At 31.8% G+C, this 21930-nt stretch overlaps 1 protein-coding gene across 14 annotated transcripts in view; it reads left to right on the forward strand.

Annotated features, from left to right (window-relative positions):
• The window catches only part of LOC141293148 (E3 ubiquitin-protein ligase NEDD4-like), a 56681-nt gene that overhangs the window by 15471 nt on the left and 19280 nt on the right, over positions 1-21930 (forward strand). For 2 of the 14 annotated variants that reach the window (XM_073825198.1, XM_073825200.1), the window contains exons 7-12: positions 1806-1907; positions 3216-3350; positions 5237-5407; positions 14200-14397; positions 16475-16552; positions 20691-20705. In XM_073825198.1, the coding sequence (XP_073681299.1) occupies positions 1806-1907; positions 3216-3350; positions 5237-5407; positions 14200-14397; positions 16475-16552; positions 20691-20705 (699 nt within the window). The remainder of the gene's footprint in view (positions 1-1805; positions 1908-3215; positions 3351-5236; positions 5408-14199; positions 14398-16474; positions 16553-20690; positions 20706-21930) is intronic. The other 12 variants (XM_073825202.1, XM_073825204.1, XM_073825203.1 and 9 more) reach the window with 9 other exon arrangements.

Consider the following 21930-nt stretch of genomic DNA (forward strand, 5'->3'; position numbering starts at 1 on the left):
TTTTTGCAAAGGCTGTTTGACTTTCTTTGCACGTTCGCTTTGTAAACATCGGGTCGGTACTTCTGCCTAAGTCGTGCGTGATTACGCAAAGCGGAGGTTGAGCTAGTGCAAGACAAGCATTTGTGGTTAAAAAGTATATAAATTGTATTTATCTTAGAAAATGACCAATCCTTCCGCTAGATAGGACCGTTATTCCTCGGCTGGGCTTGTGTAGAGCCCTTTAAAGTTGCATTGAAACTACAGTTTGGACCTTCAAACTGTTGGCCACCATTGAAGTCCACTATATAAAGAAAAATCCTGGAATGTTTTCCTCAAAAACCCTCATTTCTTTTCGACTGAAGAAACAAAGGCATGAACATCTTAGATAACATGGGGGTGAGTAAATTATCAGGACATTTGCATTCTAAAAGTGAGCTAATTCTTTAAATGCCTTTAAAAGTCTGTCCACCTGAATAGTTTGAATATAAAGTAGTCAGTTTAATCCTTTAACTCCACACTTCAACAACATTCTTGAACTTTGACGCTTTGAAGTAACATTTCCTTTACACACTTTGATCCGTCTGAATCCGCTTTAAATAGTGTGCTTTTCTGCATCATGTCTACTTTGTTCTGACAAGAGGCCGATTGGTTGGCCCGGCTCTCTCCGGCTGTGAAGTGCTTCTGAGAGCTGCAGATGAGGGATTTCGCTATAGTCACAGCAAATCTGTCTGATATTAGCGCGGGTGAGAGGTGGCATTTTCCCCACACTTCCTGTCCCTGTGCGCGAGGAGGCTGACATTTCACACGAGTGGAAATGTGCAATCATTGCTTGAGAGGATGGCTAATCGGATTGCCCTGTTTGAGACACAAGAGTGTCTTTTATTACAGCCGTGTAAAAGCAGATGGAAAGCATTTCATTGTCTGTGAGAGAGTTGACTCTTTCAGTATTCGAAACGTAAACTCTTGTGTGCCAGTCGGATACTAGGCCAGGTGTCATTTCCTCTGTTTTTATAGTCGGTGAGTCAGTGGGCAAGTGTGAGTCAGTTTGAAATGCTGAAGGAAGCCACTTATTTTGATGATTCTTGAGAATCTTTTAGATCTGTCATTGTGGATGCAATGTGATCTCAGTTACAATAAGTCACTACTGTTGCTGCGTTTATGGGAGTGACCAAAAATACAGTAAAAACAGTGATATTTGAAATAGTTTGAGCATATTAGAATGATTTCTGACAGTGAGAACTGGGGTCATAGCTCCTCAAAATGTACAATATTTCTGTTTTACTGTATTTTTGTTTAAATAAATGCAGACTTGATAAGCATAGAGAGTGTATTAGTTATAGTATTCTAGTTATTTTAGTTTCTTATGAATAATGTTAAAAAAATTGTTCAGACAAAATTAAAATCCTGTCATGATTTGCCGTCCTTTTAAGACAAAAACAAACTGTTGACGCACTAATCATCTCTTAATTGCAAATTAATGCTCTTTTTCTTCACAAATATGCACCTGGGTATTTCTTTCACTCTATCACTTTTTAATCAAATCTCAATTTGTTCTTGATTCTAATCATCCAACAGTGATTTCAGATTAAATCCACTCCCTGGAGTTCATCTAATCACATTTTACACCAGTTTTTTGGGTTGTTGTATCCTTATGTCCCACCCCAGGGCACCTCTCACAAAATCACCTCCTTCAACCCTCAAAAATCACCTGATATAACCTAAAACCACCCTGAAATCACTTCCCCATCTACTCGTTGTTGTGCTGTCTGGCTGACCCTCTTCTTCCATTTGCCCTCATTTTCCCCTCTCCCACTGGCCCAAAACAGGGCAATTGCCCGTCCCATCTAAAAGCAGCTGTTATTGTCCAGCAGAGTTCCCAGACCCGACGAACAAGAGCACAAACGGTCACAGGCGTTGAGGACACCATGGTAAAGTCCACATGTTGTACATTTGTGCTCTCCTGTCTTCTTGGTTTTTCCCCATTCATTTTGTTATTTTATTTTATTTTATTTTATTAATGTGGTTAAGTATATTAATTTTTATTAATATAATTACATTTTTATTACTTATAGTAATTTAATTTATTATTTAATTATTTATTTTATTTGTTTATTTATATTTATAAATTCATTAATTGTTTTAATTAAATTTTATGGATTTATGGATGGCGCCTCTCATTTATCTTTTTACACCAGTTTTTTAATGTGATTTTGATATTATTATAATAATTATAATAAGAGTATTTTTTATTTATTTATTTATTTTAATTTGTAATAAGATGGTTAAGAGTAACTATTTAAAATTAATGTAATTTTATTTATTATGATGTTAATTTCAAAATGTAAAATTTTTATGCATATGTCTTGTTTCTTTTTCTTTTATTTTCAGGTGGTTAAGTATATTCATTTATATTTGATGTATTATTATTTATTTATTTTATTTGTTTATTTATATTTATAAATTCAGAAATTGTTTGAGTTTTGGATGGCACCTCTCATTTCACTTTTTTATTTTACACCAGTTTTTAATGTGATTGATATAAGAGATTGTAAGAGTTAATTGTATTAATTAATTTTAATTTGTAATAAGATGATTAAGAGTAATAATTATTATTATTTAAGGTTAAAGTAATTTTATTTAATATAATGTTAATTTATAAATGTATAATTATTATACATATAAGTTATATATAAATAATAATTATAATTATATAATAATAATTATTATAATAATAATTTAAGCTTTTTTAATTAGGAGCCCTTTTTATTTTATTTTTCATTTTCTACCACTTTTTTTTTGTGTATACAACTATACAGTTAGAGATTGTGAGGGATTGCTTTACACCACAACTTGTCCATCTTCACCCTACATATAAATTCACCCAGACATATTTATCGGATGCATTTTAAAAGCGTCTATAATACTATAAAAGCATGATTACCTTGTGTGGAGTGTGTTTTGGATGTTGTGTTGTTTAGGTATTCTTATGGTGTATTTGTATTAGTGTTTGTGAAAAAGTGTCAGCCCTCTGGTTTCAAGTGTATAATATTCCCACACTCATCATATTGAATGTCATATCAGTTAACAAGCCTTTTTATACAGATATGACCCTGATATACAATATCAAAACAGATTCATTTGATGTAGCAGAACTAACAGTGATACAGATTTATAATCACCAAGTTTCTCTCTTGCTTTGTGAGTATGTACTCATCTTTTCGTTTCACTCTGTTCAGTCTCCATCGGCCTCCTATGCCTTGACCACACCAGGCCTTCCGCCAGGCTGGGAAGAACGCAAAGACCCCAAGGGACGAACGTACTACGTCAACCACAACAACCGTAGCACCACCTGGACGCGGCCCATTCTGCAGGTACACTAGTCTAGCATAGCCTAGCCAAAGTTACCATCATCCACTGTGAAACTGTGACTCTTCTCTACGTTTCTTGTTTAGTTTTTTTCACTGCTGCATCAATGTCATCATCTTTTTGTTTAATCGGTTTGCTTCCATGTTCTTGTGTACTCGTCCCATCATGATGTTTCATCTGGATGTTGTTTGTATATGCCAGCCGGCATGTGTTTTCTTGATCTATTTATTGCTACTCTGGTCCCTCTTGATCTATATCTTATCTTTCTGTTCCTTGTGCTAGTAAACTTCTTCTTTTTTTTATATAACAGATCAGATAAAAGGCTTATTTAGTTGATCTCCAATCTTATAACTTCCTTAAAATATTCTGTGGTCATTTATAAACTATACTGACCTCCAAGTTTGTCCCCACAATCAAATTAAAGGATTAGTTCACTTCCAGAATGAACATTTCCTGGTAATTTATGGTTATCCATTTCATCCAAGATGTGAATGTCTGTCTTTCTTCAGTCGCCAAGAAATTACATTCTATTTTTGAGGAAACATTCTAGGATTTTTCTCCATAAAATTGACTTCTATAGTGGCCAATGGGTTTAAGGTCCAAATTGCAGTTTCAATGCAGCTTCAAAGGGCTCTACACAATCCCAGATGAGAAATAATGTCTTTTTTTTTTATTATTAAAAATTGATATACTTTTTTTTTTACCATAAATGTTCTGTAATCAGTAGGGCTAATAGTCGACTTTTTGTTAATTGACGAGAAGAGACTTGGTCAACCAAAATTGTATTAGTCGCTTAGTCGCTGAAAAAAAAAATAATTTTTGGCCTTACAGATAAAAGTAATACATCTTTTGAATCTGTAAAGACTCTACGTTTATTTGTGTGCACTCAGAATAACAACGAAACGTTGTGCTTTTGTAAAATATTTAAAGCAAACAGGATGCGCTTTCTGCCATCTCTGTCTCTGTAAACTTGAGTGCGAAACTCTGTGTGTATACCTGCCTTACAGACATGAAAAATATATGTATAGAGAGTGAATTGTTTACTTTTAAATGACCCAATTCAAATAGAAAAATATTCTCAGATTATGTAATCCATATGAAACATGCAGACCATCGTATCGCAAGGCTACTGCGGAGATGGCGAGTCAGTGTTGCAGACGATCTCTAAAGGCGAAAACAAAGAAAGTACTGGTTTACCAATAAATTATTAAAACGTTAATGCAGTCTACTTGCTTATTAGGCTATGTAGGCAATTAAAGGCTCATTATTATAATGATTTATATGGTTTATTATTAAATGTGTGACTAATAGTCGATTAAAGCTTAAAATGAACGCCTTATAGTCGACCAGAAAAATCTTTAGTCGTTATTTTACTTTTTTTGTAAAGAGTACTTAACCTTATTTGGACGTTTTCTTTGTAAACACTAGGTCGGTACTTCAATTCGACATTAAGCGTGACCTTTTCAACTTGATTATGCCTGAAGTCAGACTGTTGCAAGACAAGCATTTGTGTTTAAAAAGTATGTTGTATTGTGTTAAGAAAATGACAGATCGTTTCACTAGACAAGACCCTTATTCCTAGGCTGGGATTGTGTAGAGCCCTTTGAAGCTGCAATTTGGACCCTCTAACCATGAAGAAGCTGACTATATAAAGATCAGTCCTGGAACATTTTCCCCAAAAAATATAATTATTTTGTGACTGAAGAAAGAAAGCTATAAAAATCTTGAATGGCATGGGGGTGAGTAAATTATCAGGAAATTCTTTAACCCTTACAATTATTGATCAGTTTAATAAGCCTTTATTTCCCAATACAGTAGTTTAGAACTTGCTCTCCATTCTGGACTCCCAGACCTTGTGGTGACTACCTAATGAATCCTTTTCTTTGACTAGCAGCACACTGAAGATGGAGCCAGTACCTCAGCTGCGGCAGTAGGGGGCGCTACAGCAGCCACGCCCCCCGCTTCCACCCCTTCCTCCTCCAGCGGCCATTTAAGCGAACCACAAGTGCGCAGACCCCGTAGCCTCAGTTCCCCCACCGTCACTCTCTCTTCCCCACTAGAGGTGAGAACATCCCGCCTTTCCCTCTGTTTTGTTCCCTTACCTCCTTCTTTCAATTTCCTTTGCCCCTTCGCCTGATTCTAGTCCATCTGATAAAGGGATAGTTCATCCAGAATATTAGTAACCAAACAGCCATTGACTTTCAATGTTTTTTTTTTTTTTCTCCATAATATGGAAGTCAATGGCTACCAGCAACTGTCTGGTGTCAACTTTCTTAGAAATGTCTTGTGTCATACAGTTTTGGACTGTATTCTGCATTGGAAAATTCTGTAATTAATTACTCACTCATGTCGTTCCAAATCTGTAAGTCCTTTATTCATCTTTGAGACACAAATTAAGATATTTTTGGTGAAATTCGAGAGCTTTCTCACCCTGCATAGACAGCAACACAACTGACATGTTCAAGGCCCAGAAAGGTAATAAGGACTAAACTAGATATAAAAAGTTTGTCAAGACAAACCTCAAAGTTGAATTGAGAAAGTCTGTCTAGAAAGTTTGACGGTTTTCAAAATGTTTTAAAAGCTAATCTGTCAAGATAGATATTCATATTGTTAGCATAATTAACAAGTTGCTAGAATGTTGTTAGCATTTTGCTAGCATGATTAACATGTTGGTAACATGTTGTTAGCATGATTAACATGTAGTTAGCATGTTGCTAGCATGTTTTAACATGATTAACATGTAACTAACATTTTGCTAGCATTTACTAGTAAATTACTAGCATGAGTTAACGATTAGCATGTTGTTAGCTTGTTATCATGATTAACATGCAGTTAGCATGTTTAACTTGATTAATATATTATTAACATGCTATGAATAGCATATTACTTGCATGTTTGAACATGGTTAACATGTTATTAACGTGTTGCTAAGATGATTCTAGCATGAGTAGGGTATTACTAACATGATAACCATGTTACTAACATTTTGTTAGTGATGATTAGCAAGTTACAAGCATGTTGTTAGCTTTTTCTAGCATGATTAACACGTTACTAGCATGTTGCAAGCATGATTAACAAGTTACTAACATGTTAACATGATTCTAACATGATTACCAAGTTACTAGCTTGTTGCTAGCTTATTTCTAGCATGATTAACACATTACTAACATGTTAACATGATTCTAACATACCAAGTTACTAGCATGTTGCTAGCTTATTTCTAGCATGATTAACACATTACTAACATGTTAACATGATTCTAACATACCAAGTTACTAGCATGTTGCTAGCTTATTTCTAGCATGATTAACAAGTTACTAACATGTTAACATGATTCTAACATGATTACCAAGTTACTAGCATGTTGCTAGCTTATTTCTAGCATGATTAACAAGTTACTAACATGTTGTAAGCATTATTAACAAGTTACTAACATGTTAACATGATTCTAACATACCAAGTTACTAGCTTGTTGCTAGCTTATTTCTAGCATGATTAACAAGTTACTAACATGTTAACATGATTCTAACATGATTAGCAAGTTACTAGCTCATTTCTAGCATGATTAACAAGTTACTAACATGTTAACATGATTCTAACATGATTAGCAAGTTACTAGCTTATTTCTAGCATGATTAACAAGTTACTAACATGTTAACATGATTCTAGGACGTTTAGCATGTTACTACCATGTTTTTAATCATGATTAGCAAGTTACTAGTATGTTGTTAGCATGATTCTAGGATGGTTAGTAAGTTAGTAGTATGTTGTTAGCATGATTCTAGCTTGATTAGCAAGTTCCTAGCTTGTTTTAACATGATAGCAAGTGACTAGTATGTTGTTAGCATCGTTCTAGCATGATTAGTGAGTTCTTAGCTAGTTTTAACATGATAGCAAGTTACTAGTATGTTGTAAACATGATTCTAGGATGATTAGCATTTTGCTACCATGTTGTTAGCATGATTGGCAAGTTACTAGCATGTTGTTAGCATGTTTTTTTAGCATTATTAACATGTTACTAGTATGCTGTTAATATGATTAGCAAGTTAGCTTGAATGAGTTTAAAGGTTGTATCAGCGATTTCTAGCCTAAAACATAAAGTGTAAAATTCAGCTGACCTTTATTCACGATCCGCTCGCTGCCTGCCCCATAAATTGTCTGTGAAAAAACCGCGTCTCTCTGGTCAGCCTAGGGTCCGAGATATGCCAAAAAAACAATCGGCGCTATCAACAATAACCACAGATAAACAAACCGTGTTCCAACCAATCAGCGTCAGGGGGTTCGTGTTGTGGACTTTCCTACTGGTGCAGGGATGTGAGGGAGGCGGAGCGAAAGTCCACAACACCAAACCCCTGACGCTGATTGGTTGGAACAATGTTTGTTTTTGCTGTGGAAAGGTTGGTAGTGCCGATTGTTTTTTTGGCATATCTCGGACCCTAGGCTGACCAGAGAGACGCGGTTTTTTCACAGACAATTTATGGGGCAGGCAGCGAGCGGATCGTGATGAAAGATAAGCTGAATTTTACACTTTATGTTTCAGGCTAGAAATCGCTGATACAACCTTTAAATGGATTAGAAATACTACATACTGTAGAATTGAAGCTTGTTTGAGTCTCAAAGGATTTCTCGAGCCAACTTAATAAAATAGTCCATGTTACATCAGTGGTTAAACTGTAATTTTATGAAGCTATGAGAATACTTTTTCTTGTGCAAAGAAAACAAAAAGAATGCCTTTATTCAACAATTTCTTCTGTAAGGTGTCAGTTTTCAACAGTCTTCAGTGCATTAGTGTGTATTTACCATATATTACTTTGTTTTTCCCTGCAAATTAGTGACAACAGTGCCAGCCTTTTTTTCTTTTTTGCCTCATGCACACTGTGGTTTTATTCCTCATATCACTTTGTTGGCTTAATGTGACATATTTATTATATGTGTTGACACATTGAGTACTGAAGTAAAAGATCCTTTCAGATAAACTTCTGAGGTAAAAGTTGTTTACACAAAACTCGAATTTCAACATACTGCATGTTTTCTTCAGTTTGTCTTAGATTTGAATCTTGTCACTTACATAAGTGAGATTCAGATTATCATTCGTGACAATTTTTTCATCACATTTGGTGGTAGACAAGTGTTAATTTTAAAATGGGTTTCTCACCTGTTTTATTTCCATTGCAACACTGCACTGTAATATAATCCAAATATCACAGCTGGTCGAAGTAGAAAATCAGAATCATGTTCTTTGCACACTGCCGCTGGTGTCTTTTAGGTACAAACAGCTGAGGCAAATGATTAGTAGTAGGCCTTGTGTTATGCACAGATCAGTTTTAATATGAAAGTCTGATGTCCCAAAAGCCAATTCAGTCGAGAGACCGTTTCCTGACCCATCTGCTTCAGACCTTTCAATTTAAGTTAATCTAATTCACTTCGATGCACAGTAAAAGAAAAAAATCCTGCTATATCTGCTTAGTGCTGTTATCAGTCATCATTTTGCTCTCTTAGCCTGCCCAAAAATGTTTTTAAATATTAAGTTTTTTAAAACAGCCATACATTCTTGAAAATACCTACGAATTGTTTCAAGACCCACCTGGTTCGTGGAAAGCAGAAGTAGTAGTGTCTGATATATGAAGTATGTGGGTAGTTAACATGAGATATTCTAAGGTCAGGTATGTTTACCTAATGACTGCTAAAATGTATATAACCAGCTGTTTCAACATATTAATAATGTTTTTTGAGCAGAAAATGAGAATATTAGAATTTCTGGAGTAATCTGCTGTGACTGGAATAATGATGCTGAAAATTCAGCTTTGAAATTACAGAAATAAATTACATTTTGAAATATATTCAAATAGAAAACCGTTATTTTAAATGGCAAAAATATTTCAAAATATATCTGTTTTTGCTGTACCTTGGATCAAATAAATGCAGGCTTGGTGAGCAGAAGAGACTTCTTCTTTAAAAAAACATTAAAAATTCTTACTGTTAAAAAACTGGTAGTGTAGCTGTGCTAGTTTTGTTTCTCATAGCACTCCATGGTCACTTTTGTATCACAAATTTAAGTAAATTCAACCATGCAATATTTAGTTAATAATATCTATTTATAAAGTTTGATTTTCAATCTTAAAGGGGTCATCGGGTGCAAAACTAACTTTTCCATGTTGTTTGTACAATAATGTGTGTTGCCAGTTTGTGTACACAACCACCCTACAATGATAAAAATCCACCCAGTGGTATTTTTTGTAATCTTTAAAAGTAATAGCCCCTTTTTAAAATCAGCTCATTCTCAGCTTCTTGTCGTTGTGACGAAACACAGTTGATTGACATGAGCGTCTTACCTTAGCCCCGCCCTCACCGAGCTGAAACAGTCCGAATACGATCGTCATTGTGTGACTCAGGTGCAGAGGAAGACTCTAACTGAGCGATTGAGGTGTTCTGTTGTTGGATGTAATAATGAACATGGCAGTAGTTATTTACTCCGGAAATCTGAGCAGCTGAAGATGCAGAGGTTTAACGTTACTTTCGTTTTTAAATTGTAAGCGCGTGTGAATCATTCGTGATGCAGCTTCACCCACAGCAGAGGCGAGCATAAGGGCCGATAAACACGGCTAAATGAAGCTAAACACGGCTAAATGTGGCTAAAGTAAACATTACAGCTCGTAATCCCTCAGCAGAGAGGGGCGGAGCAAGTAGAGCTCGGTGGCATTTAAAGGGGACATGTCTTAAAATGAGCTGAAATTTTGCAGAGCTGATTTTGACAAGGTAAAAGGGTGTTTTTTTTACACTAGTATTGGGAATTTTTAAACAAAGTATATTAGAGACTTTTTATTAAGACCCTAAAGAATCATATAAACTTGTGAAAAATGGGCATCCGATGACCCCTTTAAGAATTTATTTGCGATCCTAAAATTTTGTCATAGTTTTTGGAGGGAAACGTTTTTTGAATTTAAGTTTATTTCAATGAAAGCATAGATTTTTGTTTATTTTTTTTTAAATAAAGAGAATAAAAGCTAAATTAATTTTTCCATATCCAATTTTGCTTATATTTTTTCCATGGGGTTTGTCAATCTTTTTGTTGTTCTTCAAATGTGTGAGAATATATATACGGTCAGAATGGCAATTTTGCATTTTTTGTGTATTTTATAATTTTTTTAAAATGTATTTATACCCCCTAAGGTGAGAGTTTAGCTAAACGAAACCGTTCTAAATGTCTAATATTCTAAACACATATTTCTAATGTTCTGATTTGCTGCTTAAAACACATGTTGAAAACAGCCGAGTAGATTTTTTTTCAGCTTTCTTTGATGAATAGAAAGTCAATAAGAACAGTATTTATCTGAATTAGAAATCTTTTGTAACTTTATAAATGTCTATCATCACTTTTGATCAATTTAAAGTGTCCTCCTTGCTAAATAAATCTATTAATTTCTATAATTTCTTTGTGAAAATAATGATAGTGTATAATGTTACAAAAGCATTTCATTTCGGATAAATGCTGATCTTTCTTTTCATCAAAGAGTCTTGAAAAAAAATTTACTCAACCCTTTTACTACATTGATGATGATGATGATGATAATAATAATAATAATAATCTTTCTTGAACAGCAAATCAGCATATTAGAATGATTTCTGGAGGATCATGTGACACTGAAGACTGGAGTAATGATGCTGAAAATGTAGCTTTGATCACAGGATTAAATAAGAATTTAAAATGTATTCAAATAGAAAGCAGTTATTATAAATAGCAAAAATATTTCACAATATTACTGCTTTTGCTCCATTTTTGATTAAATAAATGCAGGCTTACTGAGCAGAAGAAACTTCTTTAACAAAAATTAAAATCTTACTACTCAAAAACTTTTGACTGGTAGTGTAAAAATTTAAAGACCATGAATAAAGAGAAAGACCTTTTGAAATATACTGTTTTTTGTAATAAGGACGTTTAGTCCTTATTCAGGATGTTGAAATCTCAGAAAGTAGAATTGAGCAGCTGTTGTGTGTATCAGGTTTTAATATTCTCATCAACATTTACGTGTGTACGAGGGAACAGGGCTTCTACCCCTGTAAATTCGTATCAGTTGACGCTACCTAAAACTTGGGTTGGGGCAGCTGTCCGTTTGCTTATCGTGAAACGCGCCAAAGTGTCACTATTGCCAAAAAGACGTTTAACCTCTCAAACAGCCATGACTTCATAGTTTCCTTCTGTTCTCTTGCTCTAAATCCATGTCTGACCTTAAACCCACTTCTTATTTTGATTTTATAGTACATTGTTCAGAAATATATCCATATTTACCTACTAAACTTTCATTTCACATGCTTTCATTAATGTTATGACATATATATAATGTATATATAATATTTTGTTATTTATAAGTGGTGCTTCAGACTGTTTTTACTGTTCTCTTTAATCGACTACAGGCCACATATGGTGTTTATAGAGCTCAAATAGCAATTTAATCCAGAATATTCCTTTGAAAATGGCAAACAATTTTATCTGCAATGATGTGCCTCATCCAGAGCTAATGGCCTCTGCTGTGAAGAATGACTTTGCTAATGGAATAAACAATAGCTATTGTGGCTAATCTGCAGATGTTGGGGAATAAATGTCTTGTGTTCGCTCTCATGGCAATTATTGCTAATTACAGCCATACACTAACGTCTGAAAAACATGGTAGCTAACATAAATGGCATGGGACTGTCTGGTGTGGTATTGATTAAAATGCTTCTTCTGTCTCCCTCAATTCTTTCTGTCATAGCCGAAGCTCGATATTTTAGACAGGAACTATGTCTTCAGCGCATCTTTTAACCAAAGCATGGTCTTTGTGGATAGTGTTTTATGAGGTTGCAATGCAGGAAGCAAGTAGTGAAATCAAATGAAGTAGGGGTCTTGTAGTTGATCTTAGAATAGGGCACAAAATTGTGATGATTGCTTGATTGCAGCAATTTACTAATTGCAGATTTTACTAATCTTACTAATGCACTCTAAAAGATCAACATTCAAATAGTTAGAATATTTAAAATGAATACTGTCAATACTAATGGGTTTTATAATATAATATAATATTATATAATAATACTGGGGTTGCACTAGTTAGTGCACTCTCAGGACTGGGTTGCATCAGGAAGGGCATCCGGCGTAAAACATGTGGCGACCCCTGATTAGAAGGGAGTAAGCCGAGAGAGAGTCATATATAATATAATAATATATAATATTCTTCTACTATTTATGATAATATATTATTTTAGATATTATTTATAATTCTGTAGTTTAATGGTATACATAATGTTATTAATAATAATAATAATAATAATAATATAATATAGTAATTAAAATAATATTCCTCTACTATTTATGATAATATATTATTTTAGATATATAATATTGTTTATAATGCTGTAGATTAGTGTTTTTTGTAAATATATTACTTCATACATTATGTATGTTTTATTTATAATAATAATAATAATAATAATAATAATGATAATCCCATATATGTTGTTAATGATATCACCTTATTTATAATAATATTATTTATGATGCTATAGTTTTTTTATAGAATATAATGGAATATTTATTCTAGTATTTATAATACTATTCAAAATATAATAATATATAATATTATAATTTTTCATTTTTTATTATCAAGCATAATGTAATTTTTAAGATTTTATAATATTATTTGTGATGCTGTAGACTTGTTGTTTTGCATTTGTTTATAATATTATATTATATTATATTATATTATATTATATTATATTATATTATATAATTTTATTTCATTATTTCAATGCAAAACCAAACAAAATTATTTCTTATATTAAAAACAAATGCAAAACCACAAGTTTACAGCATTATATTATCCTTGATAATAAATAAATGAAAATTATTATAATATAATACTATAATATATTGTGATTATTATAAATAATACGACATAAAATATTCCATTCTATTCTATTAGACAAATCAAATTAAAGTCTACAGCATCACAAATAATATTATAATAAATAAAATATTTTCCATGAATTATGTTTTCTTTTAGATATAGTTTTTATGATGCTGTAGACTTGTGGAACTGCTATTTTTACGGTTTACTCTAACATTTTGTAAAACAGGACATAATATGGCTAAAATGACTCACAAAATTTCGAGTGTAAAGTTTGAAGCTGGATTAGTTGCTGAGAAGCACATGAAGAAGAATCAAATTAAGTTTGAGGGATTTCTGTAAAGCGCCTGCTTTGAAGCTAATCTACAAATATCCCATGTTAACTTTGATTTCTCAAAATTTTGATAGACCTTGTCATAAAGTCAAGAGCTCATGTTCTCTGTTATTAACACTCTGGCAACACAGCCCTATTCCTAATCTCATTTTATTGCCTTTGTTGAGTCAGCTTTCACAAGGAAAGAATACTCAGAACCACATCAGATAAGCAATTATGACTAATCACATGACAGGTGCTACATTTTCTGCATGTAGCAGTCAGAAGATCCCGTAGAATATTGGATAAACATTTCACGAAGGTTTAAAAAAGTTTACATAAAGAAATACTGGGTTGTATTTATAAAGGTCGCACAGGCCAATGTGAGTTTTAATTAAAGTGTTGAAAGGGAAACATTTGTTAAAAAAAAAAAAAAAATGAGAGAGATGGCCAGAGGTGAAATTGAAGTGAAATCCTCCTGAGTTGTGTGCTAATTAAAATTTTAGCAGGATTAAATAACAGTGTGCCGCCTCATTAGCACGTACTGCGTTTTCCAAATAAATATCCTTGAATTGCACACAATTCAAATTGATTATGCACAAAAGCTGTAAAACCAAATAAAAGGGAAATAATTAACGTTGGCTCTGTTTCCTTTTGCAGGGAGCCAATAACGCCCAGATACGGCGAGCCGTAAAGGACACGTTTTCCAATCCTCAGTCCCCGCAGCCTTCTCCCTACAGCTCGCCCAAATCCCAGCATAAAGCAAACCAGAGCTTCCTGCCCCCTGGATGGGAAATGAGAATAGCACCCAATGGACGGCCGTTCTTCATCGACCACAACAGCAGAACCACCACATGGGTAAGACTCACTCACAAAATCTCACAAAACAAATTCAGTTCATGGTAAGGCCAATCCCAGAAAGCGTTTTATTTATATACGTTTATTTTATTTTATTTATTTTCCATGAATTATGCAGACTTTTCTGAGAACTGTATAGCATTTTATTTTATTTTATTTATTTATTTATTTATTTTACATGAATTATGCTGTTTTCCATTTTTTTAAGTTTATTTTATTTTATTTATCATGCAGCATTTTCCAAGAACTGTATTGCGTCTTTATTTTATTTTATTTTATTTTTTCATGAATCATGCCGTTTTCTTGAGAACTGTGTAGCATTTTATATTATTATTATTATTTTGAATTATTATTCATGAATTATGCAGTTTCCCATTTTATGTAAGTTTATTTTATTTTATTTTTTCATGAATCAGGAAGCAAGCTGTTTTCCGAGAAATGTATAGCATTTTATTTTTTTATTATTATTATTACTTTGGTTTTTTATGGATCATGAAACTGAATTTTTAAAATATTATTGCATTTTATGTATATAAGTTTTTTTGTTTCATTTTCCATTAATTATGCAGACTTTTCTAAGAACTGTATATAGTTTTATTTTATTTTTAATGAATCATATAGAGCTTTCTAAGAACTGTATAGCATTTTATAATATAAGTATTTTTCATTTGATTAGAATTTATTTAAATATATTTTATTTATTTTTGTTTATGAATCATGAATCATGCAGAGCTTTCCAAGAACTGTATAGCATTTAATTAACAAACTTATTTTATTTTATTTTTAATCTTTCATGAATCATGCCATTTTCCAGAGAAGTGTATGCCTTTTTATTTTTTACATGAGTCATGAATTATGCTGTTTTCCTAGAACTATATAGCATTTTATATATATATATTTTTTTTTTTAATTTAATTTAATTTTATGAATCATGAATTATGCAGATATCCAAGAACTGTTTTTTATTTTATTTTATTTTATTTTGTATGCACAAAGAACCATGCATTTTATAATATTCATGCTGCAATTATTATTGTTGTTTATTGCCTAATTCTTTTTTTACTTAAAAATCTGTATAATTTGCTTCGTCACATAACATTATATAACATTATTATATATCTCTTACGTGTGTCTGCAATCAGGGTTCTTAATAACAGAACTTATTATTTGGAATAAAATTAAAATAAATATAAATAAACATAAAATACTTATATTAATAATACATGAGAATTGCTTTGCTGAAATATAATATGTATGTATAAATAACAAGAAACATTTAAAAATATAAAGATGCATTATATTTCTATATATATACACATAGACATACATACATATAAAATAAAATGTATTATAAAAATGTGTTTATTCAAATAATAAAAATAACCAATAATAATAAATGTAGTGGTTGCTGTTTTCTCAAATGTTTAAAAGTAAGATGTTACATTTTAAATGTTTCTCTTTGGTCTATGTTAAGATGCGTGAAAGGTATTTGGCCCAGAAAGTCTTTCACAGATACGCGCACACAAACACACACAGTCTTGCTCACAATTGCACACTTCAGTGCCCCATAGCTGGAGGGAGGCCCCGGGTGATGCAAACGTGATACGCTCAGAATCAGTCTGCCACCTGATGTCTGACAGAAGAACTGCAGCGTCCCTCCAGTGCTCTGATTTCCCCCAGCACAGACTCGCCTTTGTCCAATTCTGTGCAAAATGTATTGCATCCTCCTTAGAGGTTCTTGTAATCGTACAAGTCTAAAATAAAAACAAATTGATTTCCTCTTCTTTGCGCGACTGCTTAAAATAGCACATTTGGGGTTTACAAAGTGCGTCTTTATTAAATCCTGCTAGTGGTTTTGAAACATCCACCAAGAACACTGAAAAGTTCACTATATGTAATTACTGCATAATCTCCCCATGAGATGAGAAAGAAACACAATCATTCCAGTATTACTTCCTTATTGTCTGACGAACTGCATTTTGGCTGCAGACACTGAATGCAATTTACAGCTAAATGAGGATAAAACCTTCTGGGAAAATCTGAGTGTGTGTCAACCTCTCTCTTTTTCTCTTTTCAGGAAGATCCTCGCTTAAAGTATCCCGTTCACATGAGGACAAAAGCATCCCTGGACCCTGGCGACCTCGGCCCACTTCCTGTGAGTATAAAAAGAGTGCCGTTGAGCAATATTACTCACAATCCGAGTGCGTTCAACAGCCTGGCCTGACATGTGTCCTTGTGTTGTGACACAGCGATGCACAATCATGAAAGCAGCAGTGATGAGAATAGCAAAACTAATTCAAGCTCCAAAGCAAAAAATAGGATTAATTCTGATAATTGAATGGGAAAACCGTAACTAATGACACAACAACAGGAATTTTGAGGAGGTGCTTTGTGGATTTCTTTTTTGTTGAACTATGTCTTCACACAACAGTGTTGCACAAATTTGACAGTGGATTAGTTCATCTAAGATCATTGCTTTCTTTGTTTACCTATAATGCAATTTGCCCAGGAACGGAACTGGAATCTAGTCCAAAATGAACATTTGATAAGCGTCAAAATTGCCTTTGGCAAGTAAATGCAGTAATCACCAGTTGGCCGGTAACTTTAGAAGGAAATGCAACTTAATACAGTTCTGAATAATGGCATTATGCAGGAATCTATTCAGATATAAAAGGGTTTGCTAAAGAAAACAGCTGTTGTGACTTGTGTATCGAAGTTTATCTCTATGGAACTCCATGTCACAACACTACCAGTTTTTAAATGTTTTTTAAGAAGTCTCTTCTGCGCACCAAGCCTGCATTTATTTGATCCAAAGAACAGCAAAAACTTTAAAATTTTGAAATAGTTTTACTATTTGAAATAACTGCTTTCTATTTGAATATTTTGTAAAATGTAATTTACTCCTGTGATTTCAAAGCTGAAGTTTTAGCATCATTACTCCAGTCACATGATCCTTCAGAAATCATTCTAATGTTCTGATTTGCTGCTCAAAAACCATGTATTATTATGTTGAAAACAGATTTGTTTTCAAGTTTCTTTAATGAATAAAGTTCATAAGAATTGCGACATTAAATGTCACTTTTTAATCGATTTTTAAGCATCCTTTCTAAGTGAAAGTATTTATTTCTATAATTCTTTCCTGCCTAAAAATTTCTTTAGAATTTTATAGTGTATAATGTTTCTAAATCTTTTAATTTCAGATAAATGCTGATCTTTGGATCTTTCTATTCATCAAAGAATCCAAAAAAAATAATGTACTCAACTGTCTTAAATATTGATAATAGTAATACTAACAAAAATGTTTCTTGAACAGCAAATCAGAATAGTAGAATGATTTCCGAAGAATCATATGACACTGAAGACTGAATAATTTTACTTTGATCACAGGAATAAATTACTTTTTAAAATATATTTAAACAGAAAACTATGGAAGCACATTTCTGCCACTGAATACAAAATAAAAAAGGTAATTGCGACTTTTTATCTCACTATTCTGACTTTTTTTTTTTTTTTTTCACAATTTCGAGTTTACATCTCACAATTCTGTCTTTTTTTTCCTCAGAACTGTGAGATATAAACTCACAATTGCGAGTTATAAAGTCAGAATAGGGAGATTTAAACACAATTGCGAGATATAAATGTGCATTTCTGACTTTTTCTCGCAATTGCAAGTTTGTATCTCACAATTCTGACTTTTTGAGATGTATTGAGATATAAACTCGCAATTACGTGTTATAAAGTCCATTTCTCGGGAGAAAAAAAGACTGATATTTTCACAGAATTGCGGTATCTCACAATTCTGACTTAATTTCTCAGAATTCTTACTTTATAACTCGCAATTGCAACTTTTTATCTCACAAATTGGCTTTTTTTCTCGCTATTGTGAGTTTGTATCTAACATTTCTGACTTTATTTCTCAGAATTGCAAATTTATATCTCACAATTCTGAGAAAAAAAAGTCAGAATTGCGAGTTTGTATCACGCAATTGTAAGGAAAAAAGTCTGAATTCTGAGATAACGTCGCAATAACTTTTTTTTTTTAATTCAGTAACGGAAACGGGTTTTTCATAGAAAAAAGATATTTTAAATAGTAAAAATATTTTTTAAAAATTAGCTATTTTTGCTGTACATGGGATCAAATAGCAGAAAAGACTTAATTTAAAAAAAACATTACAAATCTTAATGTTCAAAACTTTTGACTGGTGACTTATGACATGAACTGTTACTTACATTAAGCCAATATAAATGGGAATAGGAGAAGCGAAATGATGTTTTATGTTCAGTTCAGAGTCTGGCTTATCACAAGAAACTCACAAATGTGCAAAGATATTCTAAATAATAATAATATAATAAATAATCCTGTTCATATATAGACTAAAATGTTTTAAAATATATATTTAAGAGCAGTCGATAAAAATTTTGAGCTTGAGGAATAATGCGTCCTTTGTGATACCTAGCACAAAATGATTTCCAGTGAGCATTTTTTATCTTTTTAATGTATTTAAGTACAGTTTGGTTTTTGAATCGTTTTTAAGAAAGAGTTGATGCAATATGCGTCTGACATGATGAGATTGTGAAGTAACTCAGCTTTAATGATTTTTTTCCCACCTAGGAGAGATACTTAGTGTAGATGCCGGTGTTTGGTAATCACACCTTCTCTTCTCAGGTTTTCAGTGGAAATACGTGCCAGCAAACAGGGACTTATCTAATAAACATCTATTTTCATGCTTGTTTTCATGTAACGTTGAAAATGCCATGCACATGTATATTAAAAGTGCATAAATATATGCAAATATTTGCATTTCTCTGTCTAAAAATATATTTTTCCCCTTCATCCATCAGCTAGCACATTTCACAGTTATTCTAGTATTATAGTAATTATTTATATATTTTTAAATGTCTAAGAATATACATTTCCCCTTTTCGTCCATCAGCTAGCACATTCAAGAATTGTTTTAATATTATTTGTATTTATTATAGTAATTAATTGAATTTATTTGTATTTTCAGTTTTCATTTTAATTCAAAATTTATAAATTATATGTTTTGACATTTTTATTATTTCCATTTAGCTTTACTCAATGTTTTTATTTTTACATTTTTTAGTAATTTTACTGTTTTAAATTATTTCAGTTAGTTGCCAAAGCAACATCTCTCATTTTTGTTAACATTTATTATCTAATATTGCTAATTTATTTATTTTAATCTTTATTTAAATTGATGTTAATAGTTTTAGTTTACAGTAACAACACTGGTAAATTCACATACATTACCAGTCAAAAGTTTTCAAACAGATGATTTTTAATGTTTTTTTTTTTTTTTAAAGAAGTCTCTTCTGCTCACCAAACCTGCATTTATTTAATTTAAAGTACAGCAAAAACAGTACAATTTTGAAATAGTTTACTAATTGAATACATTTTAAAATGTAATTATTTTTGTGATAAAAGCTAAATTTTCAGCATCATTACTGTGAGAAATCATTCTAAAATGCTGATTTGCTGTTCAAGAAACATTTTTTTATTATTATTATCAATATTTAAAATGGTTGAGTAAATTTATTCGGGATTCTTTGATGAAAAGAAAGATCCAAAGATCAGCATTTATCAGTAATAAAAAGCTTTTGTAACATTATATACCCTTCAAAAGCTTTGAGTCAGTATAATTATAGAGAAATTATAGAAATTAATACTTTTATTTTGCAAGGATGCTTTAAATTGATCAAAAGTAATTATAAAGGCATGTATAATGTTACAGAAAAAGCAGTTTTTCTGAACTTTCTATTAATCAAAGAAACCTGACAAAATTCTACTCAACTGTTTTCAACATAATAATAATAATAATAATAATAATAATAAATGTTTTTTGAGTCACAAATCAGAATATTAGAATGATTTCTGAAGGATTATGTGACTGGGTTAATGCTAAAAATTCAGCATTGAAATCACAGGAATGAATTAGATTTTAAAATATATTCAAAAAGAAAACAGTTCTTTTAAATAGTAAAAATATTTCAAGATTTGACTGTTTTTGCTGTACTTTGGATCAAATAAATGCAGGCTTGGTGAGCAGAAGAGACTTCTTTAAAAAACATTAAAAATCTTACTGTTCAAAAACTTTTGGCTGTATTTTGTGTATGAGTTTTCTTCTTTATTTAAACCCTATATAAATGATTCCCACTGCATTGACTGCAGTTCTGTCTCACAAGCTGGTGGTGTGTGTGTATGTGTGTGTGATTTCTCTTTCGGTGGCGTGGGGGAACATGGTTCGCTCTGCACTCGATGCTGTTTGTGGCAGAATCTTCCAGAGGAGGTCGGTCCTCTCTCTGCCTGCGTGTTTACCTGCCTGCCCACACCAGCCTGTTCGCCCTCTGACCTCTCCACCTTTATTATCATTGCTGGCATGGATGACTGTCCCTCTTTTTCCCTTTCTGTTTTACCCCTCTGTCACTCTCTTACTGTCAGTCTTATTTGTCAGTCCTTTTTTTTTTTTCTTGTTCTAATTTCTTTTTTAGTTTGTTTTTGTCAGTGTTTCAGCTATAGAGCTCAATATTGACTGCCCACTTTTTAGCAGCCTTGGTTCCAGAAGTATTTTTTCCATTTGTTTTCTTCAGATATAGGGATCTCAAACCAAACCAGGAAGATAAATCTGTTTCAAAATATTTGATAATCATGAAAAAACGGCCTCTGAAGAAATTATTGAACTATTAGCATTAATCATTGTAAATAATACAAGTAATCTGGGGTTATGTGTCCCTTTAATGTATTTTACTGTCATTATTTTGTGCTACATTAATTAAAATGGTAAATAGCTAATTGTATATAGTTTCTGCTAGAGTACCCATTTCTGTGGTAGTTTCTCCAATTTGTGGTTATTGTAGTACTTCACTTGGAATTTGGCAGGATTTTATAGGATTTGTGGGAAAAAAGTTGTATTTGTTTTATTTTATTTTATTTGTCAAATAATATACAAAGTTATTCAAATTAAAAATATATTACTCAAATTATAAATATTTAATTTTTAATTAAATTTGTTTATTTTATTTTTCATTTTATTTTTATTTTTTTTTATTTGTCAAATAATGTACTAAATTATTCAAATTAAAAAATATCAGATTAAATCAAATTACAGTCAGTAATTCTCAGTGCCCAAACATGGTACCTATTTTATTTGTCAAATAATATGCAAAATTATTATAATTAAAAATGTAATTTTGTTTTTAATTTAATTTATTTTATTTTAAAAAAAAACATTTTATTTTATTTGATATAAAATATATCAGATAATATCAAATTTAAATCAGTGATTCTTAGTGGCTAAACATGGTACCTTTCTTATTTATTTATTTTTTCATTTTATATTATTTATTTAATTTTTTTTTGTCAAATAATATGCACAATTATTCAAATAAAAAATATATCAGATTAAATCAAATTACAAATAGTAATTCTCAGTGCCCAAACATTGTACCCATTTTATTTTATTGATTTATTTTATTTTTTGTCAAATAATATGCAAAATTATTAAAAATGAAATT

The sequence above is a fragment of the Garra rufa genome, chromosome 19 (assembly GCF_049309525.1).
Source record: "Garra rufa chromosome 19, GarRuf1.0, whole genome shotgun sequence".
In the NCBI taxonomy this organism is placed as follows: Eukaryota; Metazoa; Chordata; class Actinopteri; order Cypriniformes; family Cyprinidae; genus Garra; species Garra rufa.